The sequence below is a fragment of the Dioscorea cayenensis genome, chromosome 5, assembly GCF_009730915.1.
Source record: "Dioscorea cayenensis subsp. rotundata cultivar TDr96_F1 chromosome 5, TDr96_F1_v2_PseudoChromosome.rev07_lg8_w22 25.fasta, whole genome shotgun sequence".
NCBI lineage: Eukaryota > Viridiplantae > Streptophyta > Magnoliopsida > Dioscoreales > Dioscoreaceae > Dioscorea > Dioscorea cayenensis.
In genome coordinates, this window is record NC_052475.1 from 26802615 (window position 1) to 26820823 (window position 18209).

The window sequence follows — 18209 nt, forward strand, 5'->3', positions numbered from 1 at the left end:
TTTTGGTTGGACAGATTCAGATTTGTTTAGGTACTGTGCACAAATTAATTGGATGGTCTGTTTTTTACTGTGCTATTGTTCATAAGCCCAGTAATACTTTTCATAAAATAGTGATCAACCATTGGATTTCGATCTAACGATTGATAGCAACATTCATAGATTTCAATTTTACCAACGTGCAATATATATATAATATCAGTGTTAAACAAGCAATTAAAAATTCCACAAGAGAACCAAGATTGGATGAATTCAATCTTAGCATTAGAAATATTATAAAATTATTAGAAAATATAATTAATTTTTCTAGACCATGGCTTTTTGTTTGGTGATGCACTGTCATGTACCACTCAATAAAGTTAACTAGTTTCATTGTCTTGTAGTTGTAGACGATTGTTTTAAATCTAAAACAATGGGTACCTAATCATCATTTTTAATTAATTAGAATAAAGTTTTTTTTAGTTTACATAATTTTTTATTCGTAAATCAGGGTTCCAAATATTATTTTATTTTTCTACCAAAGCAGTCATTTTTGTTTTTTTTTTAAATCAAAGTTTTTATTTTAATTGCTATTGATATATTCATTTATACTTGTCAACAGCTTACGCTACCCCTTTGCCAAAGTGAGGAGTTGAAAATTTTTAACCACGAGAAAGACATGTATTATCAAACTAAGGATGTGTTTGTTTGGCCCGATATAAAACTACATGTGAATGAAATTACAAAATTTTTCAAAATCTAGTGTTTGTTTAGCTGAATTTGAGAATTTTAAGTAGTTACAGTGTAAATGAATTTTTTTTAGATTTGTAACTACACCCAAATCGAGCGTAGTTCAATCTCCTGTATTTGTAATTTAATAAAGAGTCTCACACGTGGTATAACGTGAGACTGAATGATTAATGAAGATTAAAAGATGTGTAAAAATGTTGTAATTTCTATCACTCTGGTATTATTTATGTTTAAAAATATATTTTAAAATCCTATGAATTGATATATGAAGGAATTATAAAAAGATAAGATTTATTGAGAAGATAAAGTAATCAAATAACTTAAGCGAGACAATTTAAGAAGAGAAAGATCTTCAAAAAGATAAAATTAGGTTTGAAATATAAAATATATTTAAAAAGTGTACCATGCAATTTTATTTATTTATTTTGAAGATATATACTTGTAATTAAATGTTTAAACTTATCTTAATATTTATTTTAATATGGTCCTTGATCTATATAAAAATTTAATAATGACCCATGGTGAGGTAACCTCACCAAAGGTGTTTATATTTAAAATACATTCAACTAAACACATGTTTTCAAAATTTAGATTTATAAATCCTTCCAAACAAACATAAAATTTTGAAATTCAGCATTTTCAATTACAATCAATCAACCACTAGTTGACTCTCCTCGATTTTTCAACTTCAAAGATTTACAACTCATAATCGTAATTGAAAAATCTATCGATTTTTAAAAGATCATCTAACAAAACACTACTTTAGTGTCTTTTGGTTGTTTTGAGGAAGCCTTTCTTTTCCTGGGTGATCTGTTCTGTTATTATTATTATTATTATTATGTTTTTGTACTCATGTATAACCCATGATCATGTCATGAAGTACTGTTTGTTTCTCTCTACTCTGTCTTTTGGAACCTTATTTGTTTTTTTTTACTTATCTAATTTAAATGGTTTATCTATCTTTATAATAAAAATAAATAAAATAGGGAAAACATAAATAGAAAGAGAAATAAAGAAAAAAAAATTGTGTAAGCCTGGAGGTTACTATATATATATATATATTTTAAAATTATGTGAGCTTTTGGATAGTAATCCAACTGCTGCTAGGGACATCCTCACAGATCTAGGTCCAGGACCATTATAGAGGACTCACACTCGCGCGTGTGTAAGGACCCAAAAATACAAAATAATTTAAAACATGCAGTGACTCACGTGGAGGTCACGTGATTTCTCCACCGAGTATTGTATCCGTGTATATATATATCAACCGCACGAAGGAGTGCGGAGTTCTTGATTTTCGTTCCCTCGAAAGCATTGGAAGAGAAGTATGCCTGGAATCAATGGCCCTTTGGATTACTCTCAAGAACCTCCGCGCCATCCGTGCCTGAAAATCAATGCTAAGGTGATCCAGATACATTCCCAAGTGTCGGTCTTGATCTGTTTTTGTGATTTCTCTGCATAATTTTGTTGGGTTTTATGTTATTTTGTGATGATTTTTGTTGTTTAGTGTGTTTGGGTTTCAGGGATTTTAGGAAAAGAAAATAATGGAAGATTGGTTTGGTGTATTTGGTTGGGTAGGGAGAATGAGATTGCTAATCAAATAAATGAAGATGTCTTTGTGTTTGTGTTGTTTGAATTGGGGAAAATGGAGAAAATGGAAAAAAGGTGCGTAGAAAATTGGTTTTTAATTGAGATTGATATGATTTACTCTTCAATCCAAATGCAAAGTAGACATATATGGCTGTTGGCTTTGTGTTCAGAAGAGGATAATGGAGAGGGGAAGAAAGCAAGAAGGAATTTTGCTTCTTCGTCTTTGGTTTGATTTTGATAGAGAAAATGAGATGGATAAGTAGATGGACTCAAAGGAATTGATATAATCTTTTCTTTCTTTTTTCATTTTCTATTCTATATGATTTTTTTTTTATTTCCCATTGATCAAAACATACCCTAGGATCGTGTGTCTCCTAGTTGCAGCATGCATGGATTTTATTGTTCATTTCTTTGATGTGGTGGAAAGGGGATTACGTGCCTGATTTGTGCTGTTCAAGATGTTTAGAACCTCAAGTGTCTTTAACTTTTTTGATTCATTTCAAGCGTGAAGGAATATTGAGATTATCGACTAAATTGGATGATATAATCTTCTTTCCACTGTATATTTATTCAAGTAGAAAACACGACAATTCGCAGTTCCTTTTAAGTTGGTGTTATTTTTTTGTTCTCTGGTTTTAGATTTCATGTTGTGTTGCAATTCCCTTTTCTTTAAGTTCTATGGAAATTAGTGTACAATCTACTTTATTTGGAGCCATAATTCTGTTTCGCTCTTAAGATGCCTCTGATGTATGAAAGCTATTAAGTCATTACCAGTGGTCTGGTGTTTTTCCTATTTTTAATCCATTATGTTTGCACTTGTACTCTTATTTTTCCTGAAGGATGAGACACCATCGTATTTATACATACATATTTATTTGATCATTACTTCTTCAGGAACCATTTAACGCTGAGCCCCCAAGAGATGCGTTAATTTCATCATATATTACTCCCACGGATTTGTTCTACAAAAGGAACCATGGACCAATACCAGTTGTCGATGATATCAAGAGGTGGTTATGCCCTTTTTCATCTTTTTTATTCGTGACCGTACCCTTTTAAGATCTTGTACCTATTTGGCAGAGCAGGTATCATGTACTTATCGGAGGACTCATAGAGAACCCTATACAACTATCTATGGATGACATAAGGTAACAAAATCTGTATTTTAGCCTGTGGAATGCCTCACGATTCATCTATAAATGACATAGTTATGATATTGACAGGAAACTTCCTAAATATGATGTTACTGCCACTTTACAGGTAAGGGTCATGAAATAAATGTTATTTTCTTTATATATATATATATATATATATATTTGGCAGTATGTCATCAGCTTTTGTTTCATTTTGAGATTTAGGTCCAGAATTGATTTCCAAAGAGCTTGCCAGATTATAACTACTGCTTTAACCTGATATGTCATGCAGTGTGCAGGTAATAGAAGAACCGCAATGAGTGAAGTAAGAAAGGTTAAAGGTGTTGGTTGGGATGTTTGTGCTCTCGGAAATGGTTTGTACCTAATTTATTTATTCTTAAAACTGGTTCATTGAGATTATATATATAAACACATTTATTATTGATAATCAAGCAAAGATTCCTTACAAGTTACAACCAATAGTTTGTTATGCATTGAAATGTTTCTCTTAATACTCTATCGGAGAAATATTGCTTCTTATTTATTCTATCCCTATCATTTTACCTGGTAACTTCACCATTGTTTCTTGAAACATAATGTACTCATATTTTAAATATTTGGTAAAATTAGATTTGAAGTCAAGAATGCTTCGTTTATACCAGAATTTTGAGCAAGATGGCTATTGTTAAACCAAAGTTTAGTACATCATCACGATCATGGTTTGCAGTTAAAACTTGGTATATCCGGTCTGTTTCTTTCAAAGGAGTTGAGACTCTCTTTAGTGAATTTAAATAATTTCTGTTTTGCTGTTCTCCCACGTTTGTGTGAAAGTAATTTAGGAAAAGTTTATAAGCTTGGAAAAGCTGTGGGTCGACTTGAGTAACTGTTGGCTCTGGTGTGAAAAATTGCGATGAAAAATACTACAGCAGAATCTACAAATACACGTCTGGCAGTTGTGCATCATTTATTGGGAATCTGAGTATTGTCTATAAAGCTGATATGCTCGGAATATTGGAGAAATTGTTGATTTCTAATGAAGCTATCCCTCTAAGCCTCAAGACTTCTTTTTGTTTTTGGATTTGGACTATTTTTTGAGACATTTGAATACCTAAGAACTATTCTGGTTTGGAACTAAACTATGACCTTAGAAAATCTTAAACTATGTTAGTCTCATAATAATACCCAGACTTTATTTCGGTGCTTACCAGACTTTTTGTCACCACTTACCAAAAAGCCATTGTTTATGTCGAGTACTTTATCATTAGAGGGAAATGCAGATAACTAATTGTAGATCAGAACGTGTATGCAAATTCTTTTCTGTATCTTGATGGGGAATATTTTTCTTGTGTGTGCATAGGGGAGCTTTCTGTGATCTTTTGTTTCTATTATGCTTGCGTGAGTTTCATGTTTGCAATATTGCCTTTTCAGCCACTTGGGGAGGAGCTAAATTATCAGATGTCCTCAAGCTTGTTGGCTTGACACAATGCACTATAGTTACACCACTAGGAGGAAGGCATGTTGAGTTTACTAGTGTTGACAACTGCAAAGTAAGTGGTTCCCACATGGCCTATGATGAAATCTGATGTTTCTCATTTATTTTAATCTTATCTGTCGTTTTATCCGATGCTTGTTTTATGATCGGGTGTTTCTCTTCCAGAAGTATTCATCTAATTTTTTTTTCTTTTTGCTTGTTCCGTTCAAAAAATAGGAGGAAAAAGGTGGTCCTTACAAGGCCTCGATTCCCTTGATTCAAGCCACAAATCCTGAAGCTGATGTTTTACTTGCATATGAAATGAATGGCAAGGTATTATTGGCTGTCTTTTTCAAATGCATTTTGCTTTGTAAGTGGAAATTTTCACAATGCATGTATATTTTTCCAAGGATTAAGTGCAGTAATTATGCTCTCATATCTAACATTTCTAGTGTCCTTTAGACTTGAGCTAATGACAGGTTCATTATTGTTTGGCATCCTTGTGTTCAGCCTTTAGCACTGTTTTTTTGAATAAATGCCACTTGATTTTTGAGTTGTAACTAGCACATGTAGTTTCAGTGTTGCATATTTCTTAGTATCTTAGTATCTGGTCTGATATGGTTAGCATGATTTGTTTTAAGCTAATTGTTGTATTCTTACTTCCAGATCCTCAATCGTGATCATGGATATCCACTGCGTGTGGTTGTTCCTGGTGTTATTGGTGCACGATCTGTTAAATGGTTGGATAAAATCGATATCATCAAAGATGAATGTCAGGTTTCAGAGAGATTTTCCTATATTTTTTATTTTAATTGTTTAAAAGTCAACTGTTTAAGTTGTCTCCTTGAATTAGGGCTTTTTCATGCAAAAAGATTACAAGATGTTTCCACCAACTGTTAATTGGGATAATATTGATTGGTCTACTAGAAAGCCGCAGATGGATTTCCCTGTTCAGGTGTTTTACTGTTGCCTTTAATAATATATGTTTCTTCTTTTTCTCAATCACACAATGCTTTCTTTGTAAAGTTGACTGTTGAATTTGATAGGCTGGTATTTAGTTTGAAAATTAACAAGGGAATAACAAATCCAATATATGAAATAGAGCATCCTACATGATGTAATTATGTTACTGAAAAGCAAGGAATTGGTTCTAATTGTTTGTGCTAGAATCATCAATATCAAAGTATTATTGAGAATGCCTGCAATTCTGAATATATCTTACTGCTGAGGAAGATTTTTTGTCATCATATCATGCTGCTCCAATTGCTGTTATGCTGCTTGTATGAAAATTTTTTCAGGTAACATCAATCTGGTACAAATACAAGTTTTGCTATATGCTTAGGAGAAATTAATTTCTTTCCATGTAAATATCTCTTCTCATCACAAGTATGGAGGCCAAAGGATACAAAACCTTTATCAATGCCTTATTTTTCATGATAAAAATTATTCAAAATTGGTAATATGGTCAAGGCCATCAAGCTGTTATAGCTGTTCAATGTCAGGGGCTTGTTTTCCACTTCACCAGTTCTAAGGCATAATCACATCAGCTGTGAACTCCGCTAGTAGCAATTTACCTTATTCTGCCGAAGAAAGACCTTCTTATGTTAATCCTTACTGGATTTCTTTCTGATTAGCATCTTTTAATATGGCAGTGCGCTATTTGTTCCTTGGATGATGACAACCTCGTTCAAGTTGGAAAGGTAGGTTAATTTACTCAAGGCTCATTTTGTTTTGCCATTCGCTTATCATGCCCTGTACTGTTGGTTGTAGGTTGTCGTCGGTGGATACGCAGTTGCTGGTGGTGGACGAGGAATTGAGAGGGTTGATATATCTGTTGATGGTGGCAAGACATGGATAGAAGCCGATAGATATCAAAAGGATAATGTCCCATATGCAGCAGATGATATAAACAGTGATAAATGGGCATGGGTTCTCTTCAGGGCTGTAGTACCGGTACCAAGAAATACTGAGATTATTGCTAAAGCGGTATGCATTTGTTTTTGTAATATGCTTTTAGAAATCCCATATTTGTTGAACCATGCTTTCTTATTTAGTTTGATTCGTCGACAACCTATAAGTTGATAAAAACTCCATCACATATCACAACTTTATTCTTTTGCCCATTGTGCTTCTTCATCACAGGTTGATTCAGCAGCAAATGTTCAGCCTGAAAATGTAGACGACATTTGGAATCTGAGAGGAATTCTCAACACTTCATGGCATCGAGTCCGTGTTCGGAGAAGCCCTGTGGCCAACTCAAACTTGTGAATGGAAAAAAACCCTACAACTTCCATCTGTGTGTGTACCTTAGAATAATGTATTGCTTGAGAATTTTATGTACTAATTTATCTTTTTTCCCCCAAATAAGGACCCACACCTTGCTTCTTTGAATTTAGCAAGGTTATATGCTGTTGGTCATCTTTTTCTATATTTAGGTTCAGTCTTTTGTGTGTTGGTTAACTTGGTAACTTAAATGCAGATGAATTAGAACATATTCATTTTTTTCTGGATTGCTATTTGTTACAGTTGCAAGCCCAGCACGGCAACAACTACGCTGATATACCAAAAGAGAACTGATGAGAATTGTTTATTTTCTTTCTATATAAAAACACCCTTTTAAAATAATTTTATTATATGCATGGTTTATTTTCGTTAAATCTTGTAATCATGGACATATAATAACAAAATTTTTATTGATGCCTGAAATTTTCACATAGGGCTACATATATACACACACAAAAACACAAGGAAGAAGTTATAATATATTTATATATAAATTTATCATTTACTTATTTTAATTTAATTTATCAAAAATAATATTCCATCATCAAGTTTCTTTTTCTTTCTTTTTTTTGGGCTTTTTTTAATATTATTTGGGTATTTATTTTCCTTTATTTCCCACCCTTTTTTTCTCATATATTTAATATTTTGAGAGTGTTTTTTTTCCTCATTCTAAAACTCGAGCGCTGATTCGAAGAGAAGCCGGTGAGCAATGGCGCCGCACGATCTCCGCCGGCCGTTCAAACGCGCCGCCATCTCCGATCAGCAGCGCCGGCGTGAGCTGGCTCTTCAGCGTCAGGCCGAGCAGCGCGCTAATTCCCAAGCTCGTGCTCGTGCCCTTGCCTCATCCCTCCTCTCCTTCCCATCGTCACCCCAATCGGAACCTGAGTTCGATCTGGAGACGGAGCAAGAGACCGAGGAGCCTACGACGGTGGTCTCTAGCGTGCTGGAGGCATCCAAGCTCAAAGGCAGCGAGGCGCGGAGGTGGTTTGCAAGGCAGCTTATGCTTCCCGAGTGGATGATCGACGTTCCGCCCCATCTTGATAACGACTGGTACGCTTGATTTCTCCTTTTATTTTCGTTTTTTCAGTTTTTTAACTCCGGTTTGTTATACGCCTTCTCTTGTTTCTGTAACTGTATTTTGGAATATAAATTTTTTTGGAACATCTATGTTATGGCTGATCATGAGTCATGATTCAAGCATAAGGATTGGTGAATCGAAATGAGAAAAAATTTAGGTTTTTTTTTTTTACTAATTATGCAATTGAAAACGGCAAAAGAAGAAAAAAGGGAAAAAGAAACGATTTGTGGGTATGGCTGTGTTTGGAGTGTGGAAGAATTAAGGAAAAGAAAACAGAAGAGAGACCAAAAAATTGAAAATTTTGGTAATATCTTCCTGCCATTTGTTCATTTAAGTTAAAATGATTTTCATTTAATATTTTGCAACTTTTTAAGTTTCATTTGTTTATGGCATTATCTCTTCACTTGGGAAGTAAGCTGCCAAGATTCTTTGTTATTAAGTTTCTTCCATTGTTTAGGTGCAATTTCTTCTAACAGTAAGTTAATTCTCTTCTAGGTATGTGTTTCCGAGGCCTGCTGGAAAGCGCTGCTTTGTGGTATCTTCTAATGGAACCACTGTGAGTAGGCTCCGGAATGGCTCTGTCCTGCATTATTTTCCTTCAGCTTTACCAAATGGTGCTCGGAATAAAGATGTTTCTGGCCCAGCAAGTGCATATTGCATTCTGGATTGTATATTTCATGAGGTGAGATACTAATTTTCATGGTATTGGTATTGCTGCTGATAGTTTCACTGGATTATATCTGCACCAGCTTCAGTATGTTGGCAAGCTTTCCTGTTCTTTTGGACTGACATATTTGATACTGACTTGCAGTCTGATCAAACCTACTACGTCATTGATATGGTCTGTTGGCGAGGATATTCATTGTATGACTGCACTGCAGAATTTAGATTTTTTTGGTTGAACTCCAAGCTTGTGGAAACTGGTGCTTGTAATCCACCATCAACATACCACAGGTATAGATTCAGTGTTGTCTCTATTTATGATTGCAACCAGATGGGCTTACATGCAGCATATGCGGGCTCCATGCCATTTAGCAGAGATGGGCTATTGTTTTACAACAAGTAAGTTTTAACTTTCAACTAACTCGATTAGTTAGTGTCAAGGAACTAAATTTTTAACTAAAACTCATTATGGACTGACCATTATTGCTATTCCTATTTTTAGTCCTAATTTAAGTGCTTATTCTTGGTGTTTATGTTGCTGCCCAATTAATTCAAGCAAATCATTCTCCATTTGAGCATCTCAATCTTACAGCGAAGCATAGTGTTTTAAAACTTTTGGTGGTTTTTCCCTTGTGGTTTTCTTTCTGTGCATTTACATGGTGTTTCCTAAAACAAAAATCAACTTTAATAATTTCATTATTTATCTTAGGAGGAATCCCTCTTCATTTTTTAGACCGTGCAACTGTGTACTTCAACCATAGAATAAAAATTTCTTCTTTGATCTTGAAACTTTTCACTATGATTTATTGTTCTGAATTTCGTTGTTGCCTTCATTTGAAGACATTCTATCTTTTGGTATTTTCTGTAACTCAGCAACGTTCCTCTTTCTCATATTTAGGCATGCACATTATCAAACTGGCAACACCCCTTTGGCCCTGGTGTGGAAGGACGAACACTGTAGCCAGTATTTTCTTGATACAGATAGCAAAGGAGAAGTTCCAGCTCTGCAGCAGGTACAGTATGTCTTGTGTCATTCCCAACAGTTTAAATGCTATAGGAACTGAGAGTAGGGGAAGACAATATTTGATTTTTTTTTAAAATTATATTTTATGGCTTATTTGGAGTTCTTGGTAGACTTTCGGCCTTTGTGATGTCAGCGGTTATTTTTTTATAGTATTCAAGAAATATCAGTTCTAGACATCAAGAGTAGGTTGATGCCATGCCTCTACTTTAAAATATTTTCTGATTTAATGCACTTTTTTAAGAAATCTGTTTGAAAAAAAAAGTATCAATATGTTTGCTTGTATAAAATCTATATCAAGTGCATTTTTGCATTTTGTGTACTTTATGAGCAGGTAGTCCTTGAGTTGCAAGATGATGGAAAGTTGGTTACCTCTGATGATCCTCCTGTAGTATTTGGGTCGCTAGACGGGGAATTTGTTCAAAAGGTAATATTTTGAGCGATGGATGCATGTGCATTGTTACAACTAAAGAAGATACCAAATCTTCTTTACCTTAAGGTTTATGTGTTGTTTAACTTACGCTATCAGGCAAAACAATCACTTTAAAAATTACCCATTCTTGTTTTATTCAAGTATTATGCAGAAATCTCGTTTTCATTCACAAATTCATGTTCTCACATTAAGGATTTAAAAAATAAATGCCAGATCCTGTCCTAATTGCATGCTTTCATTTTTGCATATGGTGAAAACTTCATGTTGTTTTGAAACTTCTCTTCATTGTCTTAGGAAGCTTACAGATGCTAGATACTGAACCTTTGTAATTGCCCTCTGTTGTAAACTGGTTTTTAACTTTTTTATTACATTGAACAATGTGATGTGCATCATTCCAGATTTGCAGTTGGCTACTCGGTTTTACATTGCCTTACATGTTAGGTCACTTGTTCATTCTACTCTTGTGCTACATCTTTGTGCAGTCAGGTTTAAGATCAGGAAACTTGCTCCGCTTTGCTATTAAGGATGAAGGGGCGAGAATTGTAGATGGAAAATTGGAGTTGTGTGACACTCAATACGTCGGCAAGTCTAATCGTGCACGTGCTTTTGCAGATAGTTACTCTAAGGTACAATCTGAATAGATGATCCAGGTCATAGCAAGTTCCAATTTTGATATACATGAGGCGGATTATTGTCTTAGTATCTTCTTTTCCTGTTTTATTGGTGGTTGTTGCTGCACATTTCCATGAACTGTTTCTTGTAAATAGTTTTAAAAACTTCAGATGAAAAGTGGCCTATTAATGTCCTTATCTTTACTGCAGGTGTTTTTCCAGTATGCAGCTCGTCACTCTCCTCTTCGGATGGGTGACCTACTGGCATCCATCCAGCCGCATATATCCCAGGACGAGAAGACTTTAGATGTTGAAATGGCTGGTTGATGTTTCACATAAATGGCAGCCGTCAAGACAAATGGAAAGGCAGAAGGAAAGATCCATCAAGATTCCAACACTAGCTCTATGCTATTTGTATTTATTGATATATAGAGAAAACTCACACATCTTCAGTTAGCTTGGCTACGCGCTCTCCGTATATTGTGTGCTAGGTGCATGGTGCATTGTTCAGTGACTATCTTTTCAATCCAAATGGTGAGGCTGCCCATTCCCCACCGCCTGTTCTTTTTATCATGCGTTTTTCTTTTCTTTTATCAATTCATTGATGGTGAAAACCATTATTTACAAGGAAATATGTTATGGAAGTTATGCATGCAAAGTAAGAAGCTAATGCTACTAAAGTTCATTTTCTCAGGTTTTGGACTGGTTGGTTTGGTGATCCTCAGAAAGGTGCCAATCATATGGAGTTAGAGTTGTTCATTTCTACTTTTCTGGAATGTTTAATTTCTATATTAGTGATCAAAACAGAACTAGCATCCTTTTTTTCTAATGTTTTAGTGCATGTGATCACCTGAGTACAATGCTGTATTGTGATGTCTGTTGTATTGAAGGTCCACAGGAGTTCTGTAAAGGAGTCTAGAAAATCTTGGAAATGGATCAAATTTTCATAACCTTTTGTTCCTTATTTGGTTATAAATTTCATTTTTTAAGAAATAAATTTCATTTTTCAATATTATATAAAATACATACGCTGATCTGATAATAGCTGTGAAAAGCCATTATTATTATTATTATTATATATTACCTTAGGGCCATGAATCCAATACACAAAGAAGTCAAGAGACGGTAAAATGACCCTCACATACAGCTGCAACATGATGGCTGGCCTACAGACCGTCAATCTTGCATGCACTATAAGCCACTTCTTGAAATGGTTCTCATGGCCAAATGACAAGAGAACAAAACAGCTGTTTCTTACAAACTTAAGTTGAGAAGTCACGGTCAAACCACGTAACCTTTTTATTCACAATCGGACAAACTCCATAAACTTACATAGCTCCCATTATCTGATTGCACACCTTTCATCAACTCAGATTTCTGAAAAGGATGTGATTGTTCTGAATCCATGGTTTTCTGGCAGTGGTGCATTTCCAGGGCGGATGGAGATGATTGCTTCCACACCTGGAACATGTGCTTGAAGGTATAAGTGATTCCAAAGTGAACACCGGAAAAAGTGGTAACTAAATGCAACAAGTTACAGCAACAGCAGACTGATAATGTGGCCAAGAATCTACTTTGGATGTACTTTTTGTTGTCCGAAACACACAAATATGGCAGATTTGAGTCAAATTTATTTTTATAAATTTTTTACAAAATGAGCAACTAGACCGTTAAAAAAACCAGAGGCATGCATAATTCTAGACAAAGCAAATGGGGACAAGACTGCGCACACGTGGGTGCTGAGACAACCCGCACATAACCCCTAATCACACTCCCAAAAATATGTACTCACTCTCACCACTTGTGAAAGATTTTAACGAAACCCAGATACCAAAAAACCACTTGGTCATCGTTACATATTTTACCAACCAACCGATGAATGTAGCAACGTAGGTACATATTTTAAATATATAATAACTATAAAAAATGTAGATCACGTATCTCATAGAAGATGGAACCTACAATAATTTCTTCTATGAATGATGATTAGATTCCAATCATCTTGAAGGAAATAAAACAAAATCGATATGTTTACCTGCTGCCCTTGCAGCCACAGCCTCTTGATAGACATCTGTGAGAAATAATATTTGTGATGGCTCATCAACTCCAACTGAGAATGAGATCTCAAAGTAACTTTGTGATTCTCTTTTGTTTCTGTATCAGGGGAAAAATTGATTGATCAATTTGTTTTATCAAGTTTGTAAACTTCATTTTAGATATCAAAATCATCCTTATGCATCAGGAATAGTACCCAGTGGTGGTATCAAAATATCCAGATAAGTACTTCCTCAGGTCTCCATAAGATGTATTCCCAAAAAGCAGCCTTTGGGCCTCTCTACTACCACTTGAGTATATATAAACCTGCAGTGAAAATCATGTTGTCTGTTATCCGAATTAAATGATATCAAAATAATTCCTAATCAAATGATATCAGTAATTCAAATTAAAAATCAAGCGCTGTTGGACGAACAATTGGGCATCTACCAGTTAAATGAGCCTTGAGTCATTCAGTCTGAGATACTGCAACATTTGACACTTAAATGAATTGATTAAACAAAAGTTTTTTTTTTCCATCCATGAATTATCCACTTCAAGGTGACCTTGTGATGGGTTTTTGAATATTGATAAAAGGAATGGAAACCAAATAAAATGTGATTATTACGTGACCTTAATGCCATCAGCATGCCATTTCCTCAATGCTTCAGGAACATCCTCAAAAACTACACCTTGGAGCTCATTATTTTTGAAGCCGGTTCTCCATATATGACCCTAGACAGAAATAAAGCCAAATCAATAAATTGATTTTTAAGAGTTGATGATTTTGCCCACAGGGAATTATATTGAGAACCAATAAAACCTACCTGCAGCTGCTTAAGAGCAGTTACTTTTCGGTCAGCTCTTATCATGGACTCAACATTAGCAACCAAGGCATCAATGACTCCCTCTTTTCCAACATCATCAGATGGAATGGGCACAGACCCTGAAATTCCTTTCTCCAAGTCATCTTGGACCTACAAAGAAGTTGAACAAACCAAAAAAGATACATGGTGATAAAATTCAATAGATTCTGTTTGATGTCAAAATCATCACAAAAAAAATTGTAAATGGCTTGTCTTTAGTAATTATTTCTGGCAACTTTACAAAATGGAATGAAAATTAAGCAAAAGACTAAGAGGAGTATATCACATAAAGTTGGCTAGAATCAACTGTAAATAAAACCTAAGAAGGAAGTATTGATAGAAAAGGAATTGGGCTAAACCTGAAATAATACCCGCTTAATATTTGTCTCTATAAAATAAATACTACCATTGTTCTAAGACTATGATGTAATTTCTCAACAACAACAACAAAAATAGTGCTATAGCCAGAATCACTTCATCAAAACACTAGCTTTTCAAAAGCATACAAATGCAACTACAGGCTGATAAAATGATCTCACCTCAGCGCGGTTAATCTAGAGGAAGAGATACACCTCTTCTAGATGATCAAAGGCACAAATCATGCATGTCAAATAGGTTGTGATCATCCTCAGAAGCAAAGATGATATATAAACATGGGTATATTAACATTTAAAACAAATAATAGCTAGAAAAAAAAATTCTAGCACGAATCAAATGAAACCATCATCAAAAGGGGGGGATAGACAAGCTTCATGGACCAGCAAAGGAGTAAAACTATGGACCAGAGCTTTCTTACAGGAATTAAAAGAACAATTTCAATCAAATGAATCAAATTCTTACTTGGGCATGCAGCAGTTTGATATCATCTTTTGTCTCCTGGTCATCATACGTTAACATCAAATGTTTCCGCACATTATCACGAGCATAGGGAAAAAGAATATCTGTAACAAATGATATTGGGGTTGTTGTTCCTTCAATGTCAAGAACAATGCATTGCTGCAGATTAACTGTATCAATCAGTTAAATGTAAAAAATAACTAGCAAATAAGATAAACAGCATAAAATGGAAAACAGTTCCATGAGCAGAAACCCCAGTTATATACATGACATGGAGCAAAGGAAGTGATTCATGCAAATAAGATGCATAAGCAAGTTTTTTCCACATGGTACGCATGAAGGCTGCAAGAAACCACCATTTATACCTATACAACCTCATTCCTTAAAAAGCACCGAACAAGAAGAAAGGCATACAACAGCTTACTCTGGTAAGGTTATTAGCAAGGTTGCCATTTGGAAGTCCTGTAATTCTGGTAGAAACTTGACACCCTGTTAAATGGTCATGACTAGGACTAGTCCAGTCAATACCCAATTGATAGAGCTTGATGGCAGCATCAAAAAGATAATGATAGCACTCAGCCTGAAAAAAGAGGTGCACTCTACGTGTATTAATCAAGAAATGGCATAGGAATTAGCAAAGAATTGCCTCAAAATCCACATTCATCAAATCAGAATCCAAATGAGTGCTATTCCAAAAGTCATAACTAATGGTTTATAAATCAAGATATATAAATTATCAGAAAATGTTAGGCCTTGAAATTTGGATAGAGGATGGTAATTCTTCAAATATGAATAGGGGCATTCTATCTAGGAAATTATAGTCCTTACTCCTTAAGGTGCCAAAGTTGCTTTGAAGGAATTCATGCAGGCCAAAATGTCACACATAAAATCAGTACATCGGATTTTTGTTTAAAAAAAAAAGAAAAAGGAAAAGGAAACAAACCTGGGTTTTGGCACTAATCCAGGAGTCTCCCCAGACATATATGCCATGGTTGCGAACGAGAACAGCAGTTGATTTTGGATATGCTGCAATCTATAAGCATTCAGTTAGTATATTGAGCAAGCCACTATGAATATGTAACAGATTACAATATTTCACCATCTTTTAAAATGTATTATGATAAACTATTGAATATATATATATATATATAATCCATGGAGAACTGAATATGTAAGAATATCTAGATAAACTATTGAATAAGCATATCTACAATATGCTCAGTGAATAAGCATAAAATACTACCGCTGCACTGAGAGAATCTGTGAGCTCCCTTTCATGAGCAGTGTTCTCAATTATTGGAACTACGAGTTCATCATAATATCCATGCCCTTGAATTCCTTTGATCATTTCCATATGAGTTATCTGCATCAATCAATCAAAAAGGTTCTCATAAGCAAATGTAAGAGATAATAGTACACACAGAGGGCACTAGTAAGACATGGTTCAGTTTCAACTAAAGCAAAGCTGCAGGAAACTCAAATTCTGCATTAGACTGTTCTCATTTGTACCATATGAGATTCAATGCAGAGATTGTCAGCAGAACAGTCCATAATTATTGATACATTGATAAACAATATTTCCTTGTTATATGTGATCAAAATAAGCTGGATTCTGTAAAATGTAGTCCAGTATTTTTGCTTTCATTACAGAGAAAGAATGTAGCATCGCAAGAGAACCTACTACTTGACAGAGATAACCTTCTCTATCGGTCTGCATATGCTGCTATGCTAGCTTCTATGTTTTTATGCAAGATTGTGCATCCCTTTTTAAACATAAAATTAATTACGAGAAAAGCCAAAACTGGGGCAAAAGGAAAAGAATTTCGTAAAATACTTATGAGATTTCAAAGCTTACACGAAACTCTTTAGAAAATGGATGGAGCATTGTTACAAGGCAAGATTCCATCCCATGACTATGAATAACAGCACCAGCATTACGCATCCCATAAGCCTGCAGAAGATAATTTTGATAGTTCATAAATTGAAACTCAAACCAAAAGCAAACACAAACAAATTCTCAAATTTGAGAACTTAATACTTGTGTCAGTTTCCTGTCAATAGTTTTAAACATCAGTAAAAGGAACTAACATCTAAGAACGTCTAGAAATAAAAAAGGAATATTCCAACACAGAAGAGTGATGGATACATTTGCAATGCAATATCACGGTTAAATAGATATTTTTGGTATAACTTGAAAAGCAACCAATCAATCATTGGCCGCCAAAACATGTTGATATTCTAGCTCAAAAAAAAAAAAAACTTGTTTCTAAGAAACATAATAAATTGTATAACTCTTAGTAACACCACATCTTTAATAAAAAAAAAACTCTTGAGTTTACTAATCCATTGGAATCTGGGTCTCATCAAGAACAAACTTCAAATCAATTATTCAAGTGCAACAAGCCTTTTGGAATGCATAATTAATTTAAATCTTCAACAAATACCAATTACCGGAATAAGATAATGAATTTCAAATATAATTGCTAAAACGTGAATGTAGAAATAGACCATCAATTTTCCTCTCTTTTGGTAAATCAATTTGAATTTTACTTTGGCTGAAACACATTCTTCATCCAAAACACAAGATTAACTCATTAACATACAACCAACATCAACCATTTTCATAAAGGAAAGCCCAAGAATGGAGAGAATACCTTGAGAAAGAGAGGAGCACAGTCAGAGCACTTGGGGGCCTTGTTGGGATAGGGCTTGGGCGACGGCGCCGACAGCACAGTCCCATCTCCGGACATCACATACATGTCCTCCGGTGCCATCCGCTCCTTCTGCACGCCTGAATTCCAATCCAATCCCCACCGAATCAATCATCAATAAACCTTGATTTGCAAGAATAATCAACAGAACAATTGGGATTGACCAGAGGGGGACATGACGATGAGCTGGTGTGGGCGTGGGATGGACTCATCATAGACCTTGATGGTGATGCTCCCGCCGGTGCCGGAGACCCAACCAAGCGTGTAGAACTGCCGGCATAGCTCAGCCACCAGCGAGCGCGTCTCGCTAACCGCCGTACCCTCCAAGTAGGCCAGAGCGGAGACGCCAAGGAAATCAGTCCCACCTCCAGCCGCCGCCCCGGACGCCATTGTTCTCCAGTCTCTGCTCTCGCTACAAGCTCACGCATCATTGAAAAGGAGAGCGAATATGAATATAGAAAGAAGTTTTTCAGAAAAGACCCTGAAAAGATTGGTTATTTGATACAAAGCATTGAGAGTTGTGTCTAGATTCATCTTATGTGACATGTGTGGTGTGGTTGTATCCTCAAAAATTCACCTAATTATATATATATATATATAGAGAGAGGATTTATCTTCTATGTAAGTTAATGGATGCCGTTGAATTTTAATACTGTGATTATAAATAATAGCGTAGTATTTTAATTTAGACTAGACTGTTCAATCAATTAATGAATTGTATCATTGTGCTTATAAATAATAGTACATTAAAA

At 35.0% G+C, this 18209-nt stretch overlaps 3 protein-coding genes across 4 annotated transcripts; 2 read left to right on the plus strand and 1 right to left on the minus strand.

Annotated features, from left to right (window-relative positions):
* Positions 1–2008: 2008 nt before the first annotated feature.
* LOC120262047 (sulfite oxidase) lies at positions 2009–7430 on the plus strand. 2 transcript variants are annotated; one of them, XM_039270097.1, is made up of 12 exons: positions 2009–2128; positions 3211–3326; positions 3402–3464; positions 3540–3576; positions 3742–3823; positions 4878–4996; positions 5158–5253; positions 5587–5697; positions 5774–5875; positions 6573–6620; positions 6691–6906; positions 7063–7430. In XM_039270097.1, exons 1-12 carry the CDS (start codon positions 2054–2056, stop codon positions 7186–7188), a joined length of 1191 nt encoding a protein of 396 aa, XP_039126031.1. In that variant the 5' UTR covers positions 2009–2053; the 3' UTR covers positions 7189–7430. The 2 variants fall into 2 exon arrangements, with proteins under 2 accessions (XP_039126031.1, XP_039126032.1); XM_039270098.1 differs by lacking the exon at positions 5774–5875.
* A 433-nt stretch (positions 7431–7863) lies between these two features.
* LOC120262046 (snurportin-1) lies at positions 7864–11959 on the plus strand. The gene is made up of 8 exons (XM_039270096.1): positions 7864–8253; positions 8777–8963; positions 9093–9343; positions 9843–9957; positions 10300–10392; positions 10881–11024; positions 11220–11543; positions 11704–11959. The coding sequence occupies exons 1-7, from the start codon at positions 7913–7915 to the stop codon at positions 11334–11336; spliced, it is 1248 nt and encodes a 415-aa protein (XP_039126030.1). The 5' UTR covers positions 7864–7912; the 3' UTR covers positions 11337–11543; positions 11704–11959.
* Positions 11960–12045: 86 nt separating this feature from the next.
* On the minus strand, positions 12046–17885 carry LOC120262045 (probable bifunctional methylthioribulose-1-phosphate dehydratase/enolase-phosphatase E1 1). Its single transcript, XM_039270095.1, has 12 exons — positions 17622–17885; positions 17401–17537; positions 16602–16697; positions 15990–16109; positions 15690–15779; positions 15171–15326; positions 14750–14905; positions 13871–14020; positions 13677–13778; positions 13261–13370; positions 13045–13163; positions 12046–12470 (listed from the first exon to the last, which is right to left on the minus strand). The coding sequence occupies exons 1-12, from the start codon at positions 17845–17847 to the stop codon at positions 12379–12381; spliced, it is 1554 nt and encodes a 517-aa protein (XP_039126029.1). The 5' UTR covers positions 17848–17885; the 3' UTR covers positions 12046–12378.
* Between the last annotated feature and the right edge of the window lie 324 nt (positions 17886–18209).